At 39.9% G+C, this 15,740-nt stretch overlaps 1 protein-coding gene across 18 annotated transcripts in view; it reads right to left on the minus strand.

Moving 5' to 3' along the window:
- Positions 1-15,740, minus strand: part of LOC138761643 (cation channel sperm-associated targeting subunit tau-like) — a 189,483-nt gene that overhangs the window by 69,406 nt on the left and 104,337 nt on the right. For 14 of the 18 annotated variants that reach the window (XM_069934105.1, XM_069934110.1, XM_069934102.1 and 11 more), the window contains 3 exons: positions 12,177-12,290; positions 5,676-5,780; positions 3,939-4,070 (listed from right to left, as the gene is read on the minus strand). In XM_069934105.1, the coding sequence (XP_069790206.1) occupies positions 3,939-4,070; positions 5,676-5,780; positions 12,177-12,290 (351 nt within the window). The remainder of the gene's footprint in view (positions 1-3,938; positions 4,071-5,675; positions 5,781-12,176; positions 12,291-15,740) is intronic. The other 4 variants (XM_069934113.1, XM_069934107.1, XM_069934106.1 and 1 more) reach the window with 2 other exon arrangements.

The following is a 15,740-nucleotide window of genomic DNA, read 5'->3' on the forward strand; positions in this document are numbered from 1 at the left end:
TGTAAAGATAAGCCAGAATTTTGGCAGCAGAATTGGCAGGAAGCTCAGAATGTGTTCTTACAAACAGTAAGTACAGATAAGAAAGATTTGTGCAGCTAGACAAAGACAATTCAGCCAAGCAGCAACTCTTTTAAAGGGACCATGTAAGATACAAATTTGTTTACAGTTTGCAAGAACCAGGAGAAGCAAAGGTGCAGTGTGAAGAACTAAGATATATAAGAAGAAGTCTCATTGGGCTAAAGAACTTGAGCAAACAGCTCCTCTCAAAGAACTATTTGGTTGTGAGTTGAGTCATAAAGTAGACCAACAACACTTGGCAGGAGGTTGGAGCCAGTAGCCAAAGAAGAAATGGTTTCAACTGCCAAGAAGAAGACTCCGTCAAGGCACTGCAGGCCTCATTAACTGGCTTAATGGTTAGTGGAACTGGAACAGATGAATGTACATTGCAAATTCCCACTGGTGCTGTACTGAGCGAAATGCTGAAGATAGAGACTCAATCAGCGGCATCTGAAAGTTCAGATGTGAATCCTGGTGATATATTTCCAAGGTTATGACCACAGGAAGATCTTCAAAGGCATCTAGAGCAAGTCAAGCGATGCGTACTTCAAGTATATCAGCTATACATGCTAAGGTGCAAGCAGACTTGGCTACTATCTGTACACAATGTGAGTGGTTGGAGAAAAGATGTGCTTTAGAGGATAAGGAGAGTTCAAATCAGGAATCAGCAACTGAGTCAAGAAGCTGAAATTAAGAAACAACAAGAAGAACAAAATAGATTATTGAATAGAGAAAAGAAAAGACAAGAGCTTGAGGAACAACGTATTATGAATATGGCCAAAGTGAAAGCATTAACTTAGGATTCTGCAAGATTTGTCACTCAAAATGACATACCCAAAGGGCTCGCACCTAACCTTCCAGCAGAGCCATGGGTAACACAGCCACAAGAAACAATTATAGTCAATCAAAGAGCCTTGGGTGGCGCTGCTAGTGCTCAAGTGACAATGACCAACTCCTTTAAAAGAACTAGCGACATTCAATCTCTCCAGAGTGCACAATATAAGGATCTTCCTGAAAGGGGAGTATTTCAAAAAAGTTCAACCATGTGAGTTGATCATACTCAAACCACTGATGTCTCTTCATGTAGCTGGAGAACCAGCTACAAGTCAAGGATCTCCAATGCCATTACTTACAAGTCAAGGTTCTACATGGCACCAGTTCAAGATCAGTTTTCTCCATTTCCCTCAAGACAACCAGTCACAAGCCATGGTGGACAAGACAATATATCACTCATAGCAAAACAAAATGAAATCTCTGCTATGTTACCTAAGAAGGAAATTCCAGCTTTTAATGGAGATCTATTCCAATATCTGACATTCATGAAATCTTTTGAACATCACATTGAAAGTAATACTATGTTAAGAAGAGAATTACAGATGGAGTTAGCAGACTCTATGTTTTGGACTGAGTATATCAGTGCTTAAATACATTAATAACAAAACCACAAGGTTTTGTACCTTTGTGACTAATAGAGTTAATGAAATCAAAAAAGTTTTGCATGCTAATTAATGTAGATATGTTACAACGGTGGATAATCCACCTGATATGGCTTCACAAGGATCAAAAGTTCAATCTTTTCTGAAAAGAAAAAACACATGGGTGTCTGGTCCTCAATTTCTTTCATGATCTCAAGAAGAATGGCCACAAAATCCAAAAGTTAAAAGAAATTTCAATTGAGGATTTTGAAATCCAATGTAAATACTATTCAAATATCTAATGAAAATGGTCCAATCACTCAATTAATTTGCTATCACTCTTCATGGTTTCATTTGAAAGAGGATGTAGCATGGATTCTCAGGTTAAAAACTATGCTTTTAAACCATATCAAGAAAAAGAATCTGAAGTCTTGAAAGAGCAGTTACCTAACAGTTGACGATTTGGTGAATGCTGAACTGGAGATAATTTGTTTTTGACAGAAGAAGGCATTTGATAAGGAGATATCAAAATTGAAGAAGAATCTGAATGTTAAAAAGCAAGTTGTCTTTAGAAGCTAAATCCTATCTAGTAAATGATGTATTGAGAGTAGAAGGAAGATTGGAAAAGGCAATAATACTAGAAGTGAAACATCCAATTCTATTAGCTAAGGAATTTCATATTTCTGAATTCATTGTTTGACATATACATGAGAAAACAGGTCCTGGTGGTTGTAATCACATATTATCAGAATCACGCCAGAAATATTGGATACTTGGTGCTTCAACATTGATCAAAAGAATTATATCAAAATGTGTTAATTGTCAGTGTGCAAATGCTAAACCTGGACAACTTGCCGCAGGACAGAGTTTCACCTGATGAACCCCCATTTGTATATTCATTTTGGAAAAGATTGATTAAAGAATATCTTTTGTTTTACAAAAATGACAGGAATGGTCTAAAGTTAAACACAATTTTGTATGTGGAGATATTGTAATTATCATGGACGATTCTTCACCAAGAAATTCTTGGTTGCTGGGGAAAATCATGGATATAGTTCCAGACAAGAAAGGTTTTGTTCGGCAAGAGCGAATTAAAACCAAGACAGGTTACTTAAATTGACCGATTACTAAACTCTGTCTTTTACAAAAAGCTGTAAGTTTTGATTTCTGATCTTATATTTACTATATTTACTTGTATAATAGTAATTATATATTAGCTATTAATGTCTATTATAATCATTAGGGGCCTATCTCTTTAAGAAAGTATTGTTTATAGTGTTACCATAGTGATTATGTTGTCATATCCGCCCACACTGACCTGACCACATTGACCACCGCCAGTGGGCTGATATCGCCTCAAACCGTGCATCTTGGCGCCTCACAGTTCGGCGGGCAGCAACCTCCTTTGAAGAAGACCGCAGAGCCCACCTCATTGACAAAAGACAAAGGAGGAAAAACCCAACACCCAACCCCAACCCACCAATTTTCCCTTGCAACCGCTGCAACCGTGTCTGCCTGTCCCGCATCAGACTTGTCAGCCACAAACAAGCCTGCAGCTGACGTGGACATTACCCCTCCATAAATCTTCGTCCGCGAAGCCAAGCCAAAGAAAGAAGAAGAAAGACTTGCTCATTATTCGATAACATGTAGCGGAAGTGTGAGAACGAGAAATTTTTCTTTGAATTTTTTTGTCTCTTTAAAGGTTTTTGCATTTCCTTAAATACCTTTTCTGTGTCTCTCTTTAAAGTTTGAGCTTCTTTATATACATTTTATTTCTCTATTATACAGTAAATACTTTATTGTTCATTGTTATGAAAGTCTTAATAGAAAGCAATTAAAATGCATCTGTTTTATCAAGGATTTAAAACTACATAAAGAAACAGCCACAGAATTTTATTTATTGGATTAAAGAGATCGAAATTTGGAATATCGTAGCTCTTGCTCTTGGAAGAAGACACTTTGAAGTTAGGATATATTAGAATAAGGAACGTGTCGTCTATAAGGAGCCCACAAAGTGGCTGCAAAATGTTAAGTGAATGGGCAAGAATCTGGCAGATGGAATGCAGGTGGGGAAAATGTGAGCTGATCACATTCACAATTTACCTTTTCATTCTTGGAGGAAGAATAAAAAAGTAAATTGTTATTATTGTGACCAAGGCCACAAAATGTTGGATTGCAAGGGGCCATGCGAGGTTGAATGTATGAAATGCAAATGTTTGATGTCACTGCAGCAAATAATTGGAAGGCTCCCTTTGTTGCAAGGGTCATGGAGTGTAACCTTGGTGCACCTCTATTTGTAATTCATTGCCTCCTTGCTTGTCATGAATCCTCCCAGCCTGTAAAAGGATAATGTGTCCCCACCAATTACTGCTCTATTTCTTTTCCTCTTTTCGCTTAAATGCCCAGAGATTTGCTCCCCTTCACCATTTTCCCATTATTGAGGGTGAAATAACATTCAGTCATTACCAGAAAAGATGAGGAAGGCCAGGAGTTTTGGCTGATTTCGTCATGATCAGTGTCACTGTCTGATGAGATGGGTGCTGCTGTTGAAAGTTGGATTTTGGAGGTAAACGCACCAAGATGACCTCCAGCGTGCATCTGAGTGGAAAGATTTTAAAAAAACAACAAGATATTCCTTTGCATGCTGGATTGCTTTCCCCCCAAAATCACAACACCCACAAAAACACAACCTGCTGGAGGAATTCACTAGGTCGAACAGAATCAGTGGGAGAAAAAGAACAGTCGATGTTTGAGGCCAGAATCTTTTGTCAAGACTTAAAGTGCACTGGGGCAGGGTTGGGGAGTGTAGAGAAAGGGGGGGGGGGGGGGGGAGATTGCCAGTATAATGCAGGCAGGACAAGTGGGGTTAGACAGGGACATCAAGGAGATTCTAACTCATTACACCACTATTGTCACCTCCTCTTCCTATCACTCCACTCAATGTGAGAAGACACATATTCCTCCTGATCCCTTTCACCCCCTCCTTCTCCCTCTTCCTTCCCCTTCCCCCACAACCCTGACATGTCTGGCATCTGCCTCTATCTTTCATCCTTTACTCCTCCCTAGTTCAACAGTCCAGGGCTGGGAGAAAAGAGAGGGAACCTGGGAAATGAGGTGTTGTTCTTCTAATTGAGAGAGGACCATCTTCTGGCAGCAGAAGACAGGTCAGTGTGGCATAGGAAAGGGAGATGCATGATATGCAATCGGGAATTCAGAACAACCTTTGCACAGATGCAGTGCAAAATGGTCTCCAAATCTGTGCTTGGTCTCACAAGTGCAGTTGATGAGGTTATAGGGGGGTGCATGCAAATCGCCGCTTCATAGGGAGTAAGGGAGTGAATGATTGCTGTGGAAGGTGGAAAGGGGTAGACATATCTGGTGGTGGGGGATCACACCCCTGCTCCACATACCCTGTGATCCTTTAACTTATTTCTATCTCTGCCTTTTCTATTTTGATGAAGGGTTGCAGCGCAAACTGTCGACCATTCTTTTCCTCCCACTGATGTTGATCAAATTACTCCATTCCCAAGACAGACCTTGTTACAAACACTTTTGGGCAACTATTCTCCCATTGCAACAAACTGCCTGTGAACCAGATCTCCCATCGCAACAAACTCCACCTGTGAACCAGATCTCCTATCACAGCAAACTCCGCCTGTGAACCAGATCTCCCATTGCAGCAAACTCCACCTGAGAACCAGATCTCCCATCGCAACAAACTCCACCTGTGAACCAGATCTCCCATTGCAGCAAACTCCACCTGAGAACCAGATCTCCCATCGCAACAAACTCCACCTGTGAGCCAGATTTCCCATCGCCACAAACTCTGCCAGTGAACCAGCTCTCCCATTGAAACAAAACTCCACCTGAGAACCAGATCTCCCGTTGAAACAAACTGCGCCTATAAACCAGATCTCCCATTGAAACAAACTTTACATGTGAACCAGATCTCCCATTAAAACAAACTCCACCTGAAAACCAGTTCTCTCACTAAAACAAACTCTGGTGGTTCTATGAACCAGAACAAACATTTGTTTCCTCTATCAAAGGTGTTTTTGAGATATTCTGTGACATTTTCCACCATTTTTTTTCCATGTTTGCATTTGGGTAATTGAAATCCCAGATATTTTCCCACACATCTCTGAAATAGAAATTTTCTTTCTTATCAACCTTTGAAGGATTACATAACTGATTTTTGATTACCCAATGTTGTGCAGATGGATCTGGGTTCTGATCTTGTTTTATGCTGCTCGCTAACAAGGCCATGTCTGCAGTGTAAACCTCACGCTGGTGCTGTTTGTCATCTTTCTGCATTGAATGATAATTATTTGTTACTGTCTTTCTCAATACTGTGTACCTTTTTTTGATAAAATTGCTTGCTGTACTGTAGCCAGAGACTAGATTCATTTTAATCAACTGTGATATCAAAAAGCCCTCAAATCTTCCACAAATGCAACACCAAGCACATATGTTGAACATGGTAACCTGTGTATCATGTCACGTTTACTGTAATCTGATGTGACATGTACAACCCAACAAACCAATACACTCCGGTCCTCTGCAAAACATGCAGACACACAACCAGACATACCACACATATAGACAAACAATACATATGCAGGACAAGTATTTTATCTAGAAAAATAAATAAATATTGTTTTGTACATGAGAGGTTCAGATGGATAGTGTGAGCAGTTCCTTTGGTTGATCTGCAGTCTCACTGCCCGTGAGAAGAAGCTGTTCCTCAGCCAGTTGGTGCTGTTTCTGATAATCCTGTAACTCTTCTTTAAGAGAAGCAGCTGAAAGATGCTGGGTGCAGGGTGGAAGGGGTCCTGAATGATTTTGTACACCCTCTTCAGACAACGTCAATAGAGGGGGGGGGGGGATGAGGGTGGACCTTCACACTTATCGACACTGGAGTCAGATAAATCACTCTCAATATCTTGATCTACTTTTCACAGGTTAATCCCAGCTGAACGATACAAATTTGCTCAATGCTGTCAAACGCATGGAACTCCCAGGTCAAGTGATTTGATCTTCTTCACCTGTTGCTGTGAGGACAGTGAGTGAAGCTTGAACTTCAGGAGGACAAAGCTAAAATGTGTTCAGTGGGCAGTTGGGTCAGAGTAAACTTGCCAGTGATGGTGTCATTACACAGGCATCACCAGACACACACAGAGGGCAGCTTCATAAATCACAGCAAGATGCTCAATGTTGTTGTTGGAAAAACAGAATAAGGGAAATACAAACAGAAACTATACTGGAGAAATCTAAAAGGTCAGATGGCATCTGCAGGAAGATAAACTATTAACGTTTCAGGTCGAAGTTCTAAGGATCTTCAACCAAAGATGTTAAATCTTTCTCTCTTATTGTACGTTGTCTAACATGAACTTTCTTTGTATGCACCTGAAAATAATAGCTGCTTCGCTCCGTTACAATTATTTGAGCTGCTCAGGTTTTTTTCTGTCATGAAAAAGCTTTTTTCCCCCGCCAGTGGTGTTTATGTAAATTGTTTTTTTATGTTCTGAAATGTATTTCCACTGACTCCAGTGTTGACACTTGGAGGTTTCCCCGAGCCCCAAGCTACACTCCCCTCTCATCACTACTCTTCACATCATTTTACAAATATTGCAGTGTATAAGGAATAGGGGTAGGAGTCAGCCATCTGGCATGTCTAGCCTCTTCCACCATTTAACAGCTGATCTGGCTGTAGAGTCAGCTCCATCTACCTACCTGACTTTCCCCTCATAACCTTTAATTCCCTACTGTGCAAAATACAATCACTCACCAGAGGTGTACGATCCAGTGATCCTTCGAGATCAGAGGTGGAGAGGGTGAACAAATTCAACTTCTTGGGAGTGATTATCTCAGAGGATCTTTCCTGGACCCATCACTCTAATAGCATCATGAAGAAAGCACGTCAGCACCTCTATTTCCTCAGATGTTTGCAGAGATTTGGTATGACATTGGAAACCCTAGAAAATATCTACAGATATGTGGTGGAAAGTGTGCTGACCAGATGCATAATGGTCTTGTATAGAGACACTAATATTCCCTGAGCGTAAAGCCCTGAAAAAGGTAATGGACACTGCTCAGGACATCACAGGCAATACCCTCCCCAGCATCTTCAGGGAATGCTGCTGTCAGATCCACACCACCCAATACACACTCTGTTCTCGCTGCTGCCATCAGGAAAGAGGTACAGGTACCACAAGATTCATATCACTAATTATGATTGCTTTTAGTAATGATCTTCTTTCTTTCTTTTTAGGTGGGTAGGGGAGGAGGGAGGGTGTTAGTGGGGTGGATGAGGTTTATTTAATCATATAATGTTTTTGAGGGCGTGACAAGATGGCGTAAGGATCAGACGTGCCTTCCAGTCCTCTCCTGACTCTATCTTATTGTTTTGTCTAGAAATGCCCGTTAAAATTCTTTAAAAGTTTAGATAACTTCAGTGCTGTTAATTTAACTTATGATGGTACAATTGGTGGAAAAGAGCAAAAAAAAAATGACAACAGATCATCAAAAAACTACATTTTCCAAAAGTTCAAGTTTTGGAGCCTACCTACAGGAAAGACTCAGCGTGAAATGGATTCCAGGAGAGAGGTACAGTGTTCGGATGTAGAACTCTATGTTACATCGGTAGAGCCCCCTAAAGAGGGCGCCAAACAGCCTTTAGAACAAAGAGTTACTCAAAGGCATTTGTCAACTGTAGAGGTGGCGCTGCAAACTGCATCTCTTGAGATAAAAGAACCTATACAACTTGATTTTCTGGGAGAACTTAATACATTATGGACTGGGGAAAACCCCGGCCAGCGTCCTCCAGTTATTGCTGGAGAGGCTGTGGCTGGGGTTTCCACATGCAGTCATACTACAAGGAAGGCAACCAGAATGAAGGAAGGAACAGAAGATCCTTTGGTTATGCAGAAGAAGCAGGAATCTGTTGAGCCAAAATCTCTTCCAATTGAAAAGATTTTTGTGAATCTTGAATCTAAATTATTTTATACAATGCAGGGATTATCCAAGATTATGACTGAACTTGGTACTAGGTTTAATACTCTGGTGAAAATACATTCTCAACAGATGGCTGAGTTTGGAGCTTTTAAGCTTGAAGTGAGAGATAAATTTAATTCGTGTGAAGAAGATATAGACGAAATACGGGATCAAGTTTTTGATGTGACCAAAATGGTCGAAGACTTACAAACTCAAAATAAAAATTTGGTGAAAAAGATTGATTATTTGGTAAACCAATCCAGACGGAACAATATAAAGATTATTGGTTTGCCGGAAGGTATGGAGGGACCAGACCCGAGAAAATTTTTTACTGAATGGATTCCGCAGGTGCTGGGTCAAGAACATTTTCCGGAAGGTATAATACTGGAACGTGCTCACAGAGCCTTGCGTAGAATACCTATTTCAGGTCAAAGTCCAAGACCTGTTTTGGTTCGTTACTTGAATTATTACGACAGAGAAATAATTTTACGAGTGGCTATTAGAAATGGACAACAGAGAAAATCACCCTTGATGATTCAAAATAATCGAGTTTTCTTCTATGCGGATTTGAGTTAAGAAGTTATGTTCCAACGACAGGAATTCAATCCTGCTAAAGAGTTGTTGTGGAAGAAAGGTTACAAGGCAACCTTTAGATATCCAGCTGTTTTGAAGGTTTTTCAAGATGGTTACCAACCAAAGTTCTTTGATTCTCCAAAGGAAGCTATAGCATTTGCTCAAGAGCTGCCAATTACTCAGTTTCAACAGAGACAGTCCGCCGCAATCTCTAAGGAGACAAGAGATGGAAGAAAAGAGCCGTGCTCCAAGAAGGAATGGTTGTAATGGTGACTCAGCAGTTGGAGCTGATTCAAAGAAGAGTTGTCCTTTTTTTTCTAATGTTTTTTTTAAAAAAAGGGATATTAAATAATGATGATGTTAGTTTAAGATGAAGTGAGAGTTGGGGGAGAGAACTGGATAGGCACTATTTCCTGAAAGTCAGCTGCTACGTGTGAGTTATCTCACACCCATTTTTTTTTGGGAGTTACCGCATTGCGTGGTTTAGACAGAAGGGGGTATTTTTAACCTCCTACCCGTTTTTTTTCCTTTTTTTTGTATTATTAGATTAAAGAGTGAAGGGTTTTTTTTTTGTTTAATAAAAAAAAAGCATAAGAAAGTATTTGATTGTTTAAAAAACTAAAAATTGATGTGGTTTTTTTGTAAAGTTTATTCAGTAGATAAGGAATATCTGAAATTTAAATGTGAATGGGATGGATAAGTTTTTTAAAATATTTTTTCTTTAACTTTAAGGTGAAAGGAGTGGTAATTCTGGTGTATATTATTTTGCTATTTTAGTTATAGAACGAAGGGAATAACGGTGAAAGTTATAAATTGAATTATACAATTCTTAATGAGGCTTGAATTTTGTTTGTGGTTTATGCTCCATTTGTTGAAGATATAGATTTCGTTGTAGATGTGTTTTTATTATTTGGATATCTGAATTTTAACGTAATGATTGGGGATATTTAAATGTGGTATTGGAGCTTTTATTGGATAACTATTCAAGAGTAAAAGGGAAAAATGGTGGAAGAGTACTAAAATTGAATTGTACAATGCTTAATGAGGTTTGAATTTTGTTTTAAGATGGTGGTTTATGTGACTAATATGATGATAGATGTGAAGTTAGTTGATATTTGGTGAAGGTTTATCTCTATAGAGAAAGTTTTTTTTTCATCTTTTTTTCATGCTACAATTTTTTTTTAAGAATTGATTATTGTTTGAGAATTATTGATAGATAATGTTACTAACTTTACTAATTTTTTATATTAAATTTGAGTTTCATCTTATGTTTCATCTTAACTCCGTTTGTTAAATATATGCATTTAAGTTTGATTTAAATATGTTTTTTAATTCTGATATCTTAGTATTAATTACTTTTCTTTTTGTTAGTATTTTAATCGGTTATGTTTTTGTTTTTTTTGTAAGTGGTTTTTTTTCTCACATATATTATTAACTTTATTAATTCTTCACTCTTTATTTTGGGGGGAAAGGGGGGGTTGGACTAATTTGAGTTGGGTTATTAATGTGTAATAATTATTGGGAGGGTATAGTTTATTTAGATTACTGATACTGTATTGTAATGTTATTATCTTATTCTTAATTTTTTTAAATGTAATCCTATATGTTATTCATGTTATAAAATCTTAAATAAAGTTTAAAAAAAATCATATATTGTTTTTCATTGATATATTATAACTAATGTCATATGATTTAAAATTATAAATAAAATATTTTTAAAAACTCATATCACCAGGTTCAGGAAGAATTGCTACCCTTCCACCATTAGACTCCTCAACCAAAAGTCAATTAGGAACTCACAATCAGTTTGTTTACATTTCTTTATTGTCTACACATGTATGTTGAGTCAGTTTTTGTTTTGCACTGCCAATAAGTGGTAATTCTGCCTCACTCGCAGGAAAAAGAATCTCAGGGTTGTATGTGATATTCTTAACAATAAATCTGAAATCTAAATGAGCCAGCCTCCACTGCCTCACTGGGCAGAGAATTCCACAGATTCACTACTTTCTGGGAAAAGCAGTTCCTCTTCGTCTCCATCCTAAATCTACTCCCCTGAATGTTGAGGCTCTGTGTCCTAGTTCTAGTCTCACCTACCAGTGGAACCTATTTTCCTGCCCTACTTTGTCTACCTCTTTCATAATTTTATAAGATCCCCTCTCATTCTTTTGAATTCCAACAAGTACACCAGGTGGTTCAATCTCGCCTCTCATCTCTGCGTTCAACTGGTGAACCTCCTCTGCACCACTTCCATAGCCAGTACATCCTTTTTCAAGTAAGGAGACCAGAACTGCACACAGCTTGAACCAGGCTGCTCACTCATCCCTCAAGGAATCCTAAAGCTAGAATAGAGAAAGATTGCAATGTTTCAGAAACATTTGGATGGATTCATGGGTAGGACAGGTTGAGAGGGATGTGGGCAGGTGGGACATTGTGGTCTGTGTGGGAAAGTTGGGCCAAAGGGCCTGCCCGTTTCCACATTGTATAGCCCTATAAGACTTTAGAAGATACCGGCCATTTATAGTTGTGCCATGAATATCCAAAATCCATTCACCTGGAGAGTCAGGAAGGTCCCTTAGGGGGTTTGCTATATGCGCCCCACTCCATGTATCTGGACTTGATTGGGCAACCAAGCCGTTCAATCATTTAAATTTCATCAAAAGAATCAAAGTTTCCAATCAATCTGGAACTACAAGCAAATTAGCTGTCCAAAATGACCACACAGCCATCTGAACCTTTGAAAGCACGGATCATTGACTCCCTTCCTCTGCAGCTTAGAGTCACAGCAGCATCAGTCCAACTCATGACAAGCTCGTCCCATTTGCCCACATGCACTTGTGAACAATTTCTATCTCTTCAGCGACCTCCAAATGTTCTTTAAATGTTGTAATTATATCCATCTCTCCCATTTCCTCTGACGGCTTGTTCCATATACTTACCCCTCTCTGTAGGAAATAGTTGCCTTTTGGGTCCCTTTTAAATCATTCCCCTCTCTCTTTAAACCAAAGCGATGAGACTCCCCTCCTCAGGGAAAACACAAAACTGTGACCTTATCTCTGCCTTTCATGATTTTAAAAACCTGAGGTCCACCTGTAAACTCTTCATGAAGTGTGGCTCCACCTTCACCTGGTTTAGTATTACCTTGTAAATTGAGTTATCTGAAGATCCTCTTTGATCTCTGTCGCTCTCTCCAAATGGAAATTTATAAAGTGTGTTTACTGAAACATTTTTACTGGGAGCTTCTTCAGAATATGTCTAGATTGAAACAAATATAAAGATAATTTAGCAATAGTGAATACAATTTATATTAATCTGCAGCATCCCTGATATTAGTTATGCATTCAACATTCCAGGGACATGTGCAGTAAATCTACTGCAATGAAAATGTTAAGCACAACACAATCATAGGTGATGACCAAAAATGGTGTTGCACTGTTTCTGTGACAGTGGACAGGGACTATACACTCAATGACAAGGTCCATTCAAGCATGCACACACTCTCTGAGCGCACATCCCTCTGATTCTTTTGTACCAAGTGAATGCCAATCTTACAAGAGTAGATGGCCTCATCAGCCACAATGATCAGCTTACTGAAAGGAGGTTGACAGCATGGACAAGACAAAGGAGATGAATGTGGACTTCAGGAGGATGAAGATTGACCACTCTACACATCAATGGTTATGCCATGGAGAGTCGAGAGCACAACGTTCCTTGGTGTGCATATGAAGGACAACCTATACATCACCCCCTACACTTCCTAAGGAGGATGAGGAGGTAAGGATACCAGCCCCCATTTTGACAACATTTTATAGGGACACAATTGAGAGTGCCCTGTCTGGCTGCATCATTGTGTGGTATGGTAGCTACAAACCATTGAACCAGAAGTCAATACAGAGGACATCAAAGCAGCTGAGAGGATCACTGGGGTCTCCCTTTCCTCTATTGATAAGATTTACTGGGATCATTTCTTAGATAAAGCTCAAAGAATTATTGAGAACCTTTTCCAGCACATGGGATCTCTGGCCCACTACTGTCAAGAAGGTGGTACAGAAGCATCAAAATCAGAACTCCAGGCTGGGAAATAACTTCTTCCAGCAGGCTGTGAGATTGATAGCATATTCTGTAACCAAGTAAGTTATACCAAAATATTGATACATATTTATTTAAAATAATATCTTTAAGCATCTGTGTGATTACTATGTGCTGTGAGTGCACTGTGGTTCTGAGAAATTCTGATGATATATGTAGAGTCAATTGGTATTAAACTTGAACAACATGCTGTATGTGGTTGATTATCAACTTGCATCAGACTTCAAGGACTTGAAGGATACCAGCCAAGCTTGCTCCATGAAGGCACCTGTCCAGAAGAACATCCTTCACCCGTCCACTGTACAGTCATGGAGCCATGGTCACACAGCACAGATGGTGGTGCTTCATCCCAGTCTGTCCTCACCGATTTCCTTGGACATCTGCACTGATCCCATTTGTCTGCCTCAATGTTCTTATTATCGAGGGGAAGAACTGTGTCCTCTATCCAGGGTGACAGGAGAGGTGTCCGGGCTGAGAGAAAATTGGAGTCGGCCCCATCATTCACAGCTGGGAACAAAGCTTCAAGAACACAGGAAGAGTGTGGGGTCCCATGGAAGCTCTTCTGAATCTCCCTGACAGTTGCAGCCTTGCAGTCAGACCAGGTGACAGGTCAACTGTACAGGTACTGGCACCGATGCATAGGCTGCAAACAGGAGAGCCTCATTTTCAAAACCTTTGCAACATGCTTGGACCACAGAACGCCATCACACTCATCTACAGCGCTTGCGTCGGAACCTTCCCCTTTCTCTTGTTGGAGCTGCTACCCAAAGGCAGGCACACTCACAAGAGGGCATCCTTCCAAGCCTGAATGTTCACCACAACGTTAGGGAGGGGTAAGGCACCAGGGTCATCATACCTCATAACGTAACTGAAGCCGAGAACAGCCCAGATCTGGAGGACTTGAAGCTTCTAACCTGCCCTCTACAAACAGTAGTGAGTACCGGTAGTTGATATCTCTAACAAACACAGTGTGATTCTACTTGCCTTCATTCATCACTATTGTTACGAACCCAGAGGACCCCAAAACCCAGCAGCAATAGAAATTCACCAAGACAATGGTGACTTAAACAAAAGTTGCTTTTAATTTTCTTTAAACTTAAAAACAGGATCAAACTTTAACTTATTACTATTAACTTAACCCCCTTCTAATTCTAAGCGCATGAGTATGTAATGTGTATATGTTCAGGGAAGTTCTCTGTTTCACTGTCCAATCATTCACTTTTCACTTCTTCAAGTTCACCCATATCAGGCAATTCTTAGACTGTGCACAGAATTTAACATTTATGAATCTTCACCAGATTCTGGTGCTTAAAGTTAAATGGTTACCACTCAGGACAGTTCTTGTTGGTTTCAGAGAGAAATCCATTGCTCATTGGACACACACAAACTGATTTCCTCCAATTAGTCACTTCAGTGTCTTGCCGAAGAAACGTGCCCCATCATGGGTTTTCCAAATGATAACCTGTTCTTCCAGGTCACCACAGAGTTCCTCTTGTTTTCCTTATTTCAAGAGAAACATTCTAGCCAGCCATTTCCTCTTGTCAGGACTTCAAGGGTTTTCAACAGGTTGAACTCAGAACTCACAACCCATCTTCAAAATGGTTTTTTTTAACAAGCCTATCCGCTTGCCATTGTGAAAAATGGCTGGAGATGATTAAACTAGCACCATTCTGTGAAGGGTGATGGAATGCAAAATATGTAGATTAGAGCTTGAAAATAGTTAGCCACCAGCTAGTGGGCCCCTTTATCAGAAGCCTGAAGGATAACAGAATCTGGTTTAAACTGGCAAGACGACCTAGGGTATCCAATAGTAACCACTGCGCTTGCTTAATGAAGGCATGAATACCCAATGATGAGACTGTCTGATTAACATAATATGCGATGTATGATGAGGGAGGGACTGTGCGTTATCTGTAGGGATGAGAGTAGAAAGTGGAAGATTGTAAAGTATTGAAGTCTCTATTGGAAGGAACCATAGGGAGGTGTGGTGATGTTAAGCGTGGGACTGTACAAGAGACTGATGATTTTGGACCTCTCTTAGTCTTGGGAATAAGAGACACCCGACTCTGCAGACCCGAAATAAAGCTGAACCTGTTCTCCAAGACTTTGTCTCCAGAGTAGTCATTGTGAACACTTTAACTGTAAATACTCAACTGTTATTGTATTTTTTCCCCCTCTCTCTGCTTGTAAAAACCATATGATTTCTTACAGGGCTCCAAACCCAATCTTTGAAAGATCTTATCAGTATCTCTGAGCCCATACACAATAGATCAGCATTCTTCATTGCTTCTGCAAAGTCAACCGGAGCCTCAACGTCTAGCTTCAGCAGGGAGAAGTGATGGAGTAGTTCCCGGTCGGGAAAACCAGACCTCTCCAGGAAAATAGGAAAAAAAGTTAGGAAAAAGCAAAGCATAACAGAAGATAAAGATACAGAGAAGAGAAAGAAGATGGCTTCCAAGAAGGAGAAAGTAAGAACAGTTGGGAAAAAAAGTAAAGAAGTCGCCAGGGAAGAAGGAAGAAGGCCTTACCTGCAGGAAGGAACAGGATGCTGTGGTGACGAGGTGCGCCCAACCCTCGAGGTCAGTGCCTGCCCTACAGAGTCGAGATCTACCAGCT

The sequence above is a fragment of the Narcine bancroftii genome, chromosome 4 (genome assembly GCF_036971445.1).
Source record: "Narcine bancroftii isolate sNarBan1 chromosome 4, sNarBan1.hap1, whole genome shotgun sequence".
Lineage (NCBI taxonomy): Eukaryota > Metazoa > Chordata > Chondrichthyes > Torpediniformes > Narcinidae > Narcine > Narcine bancroftii.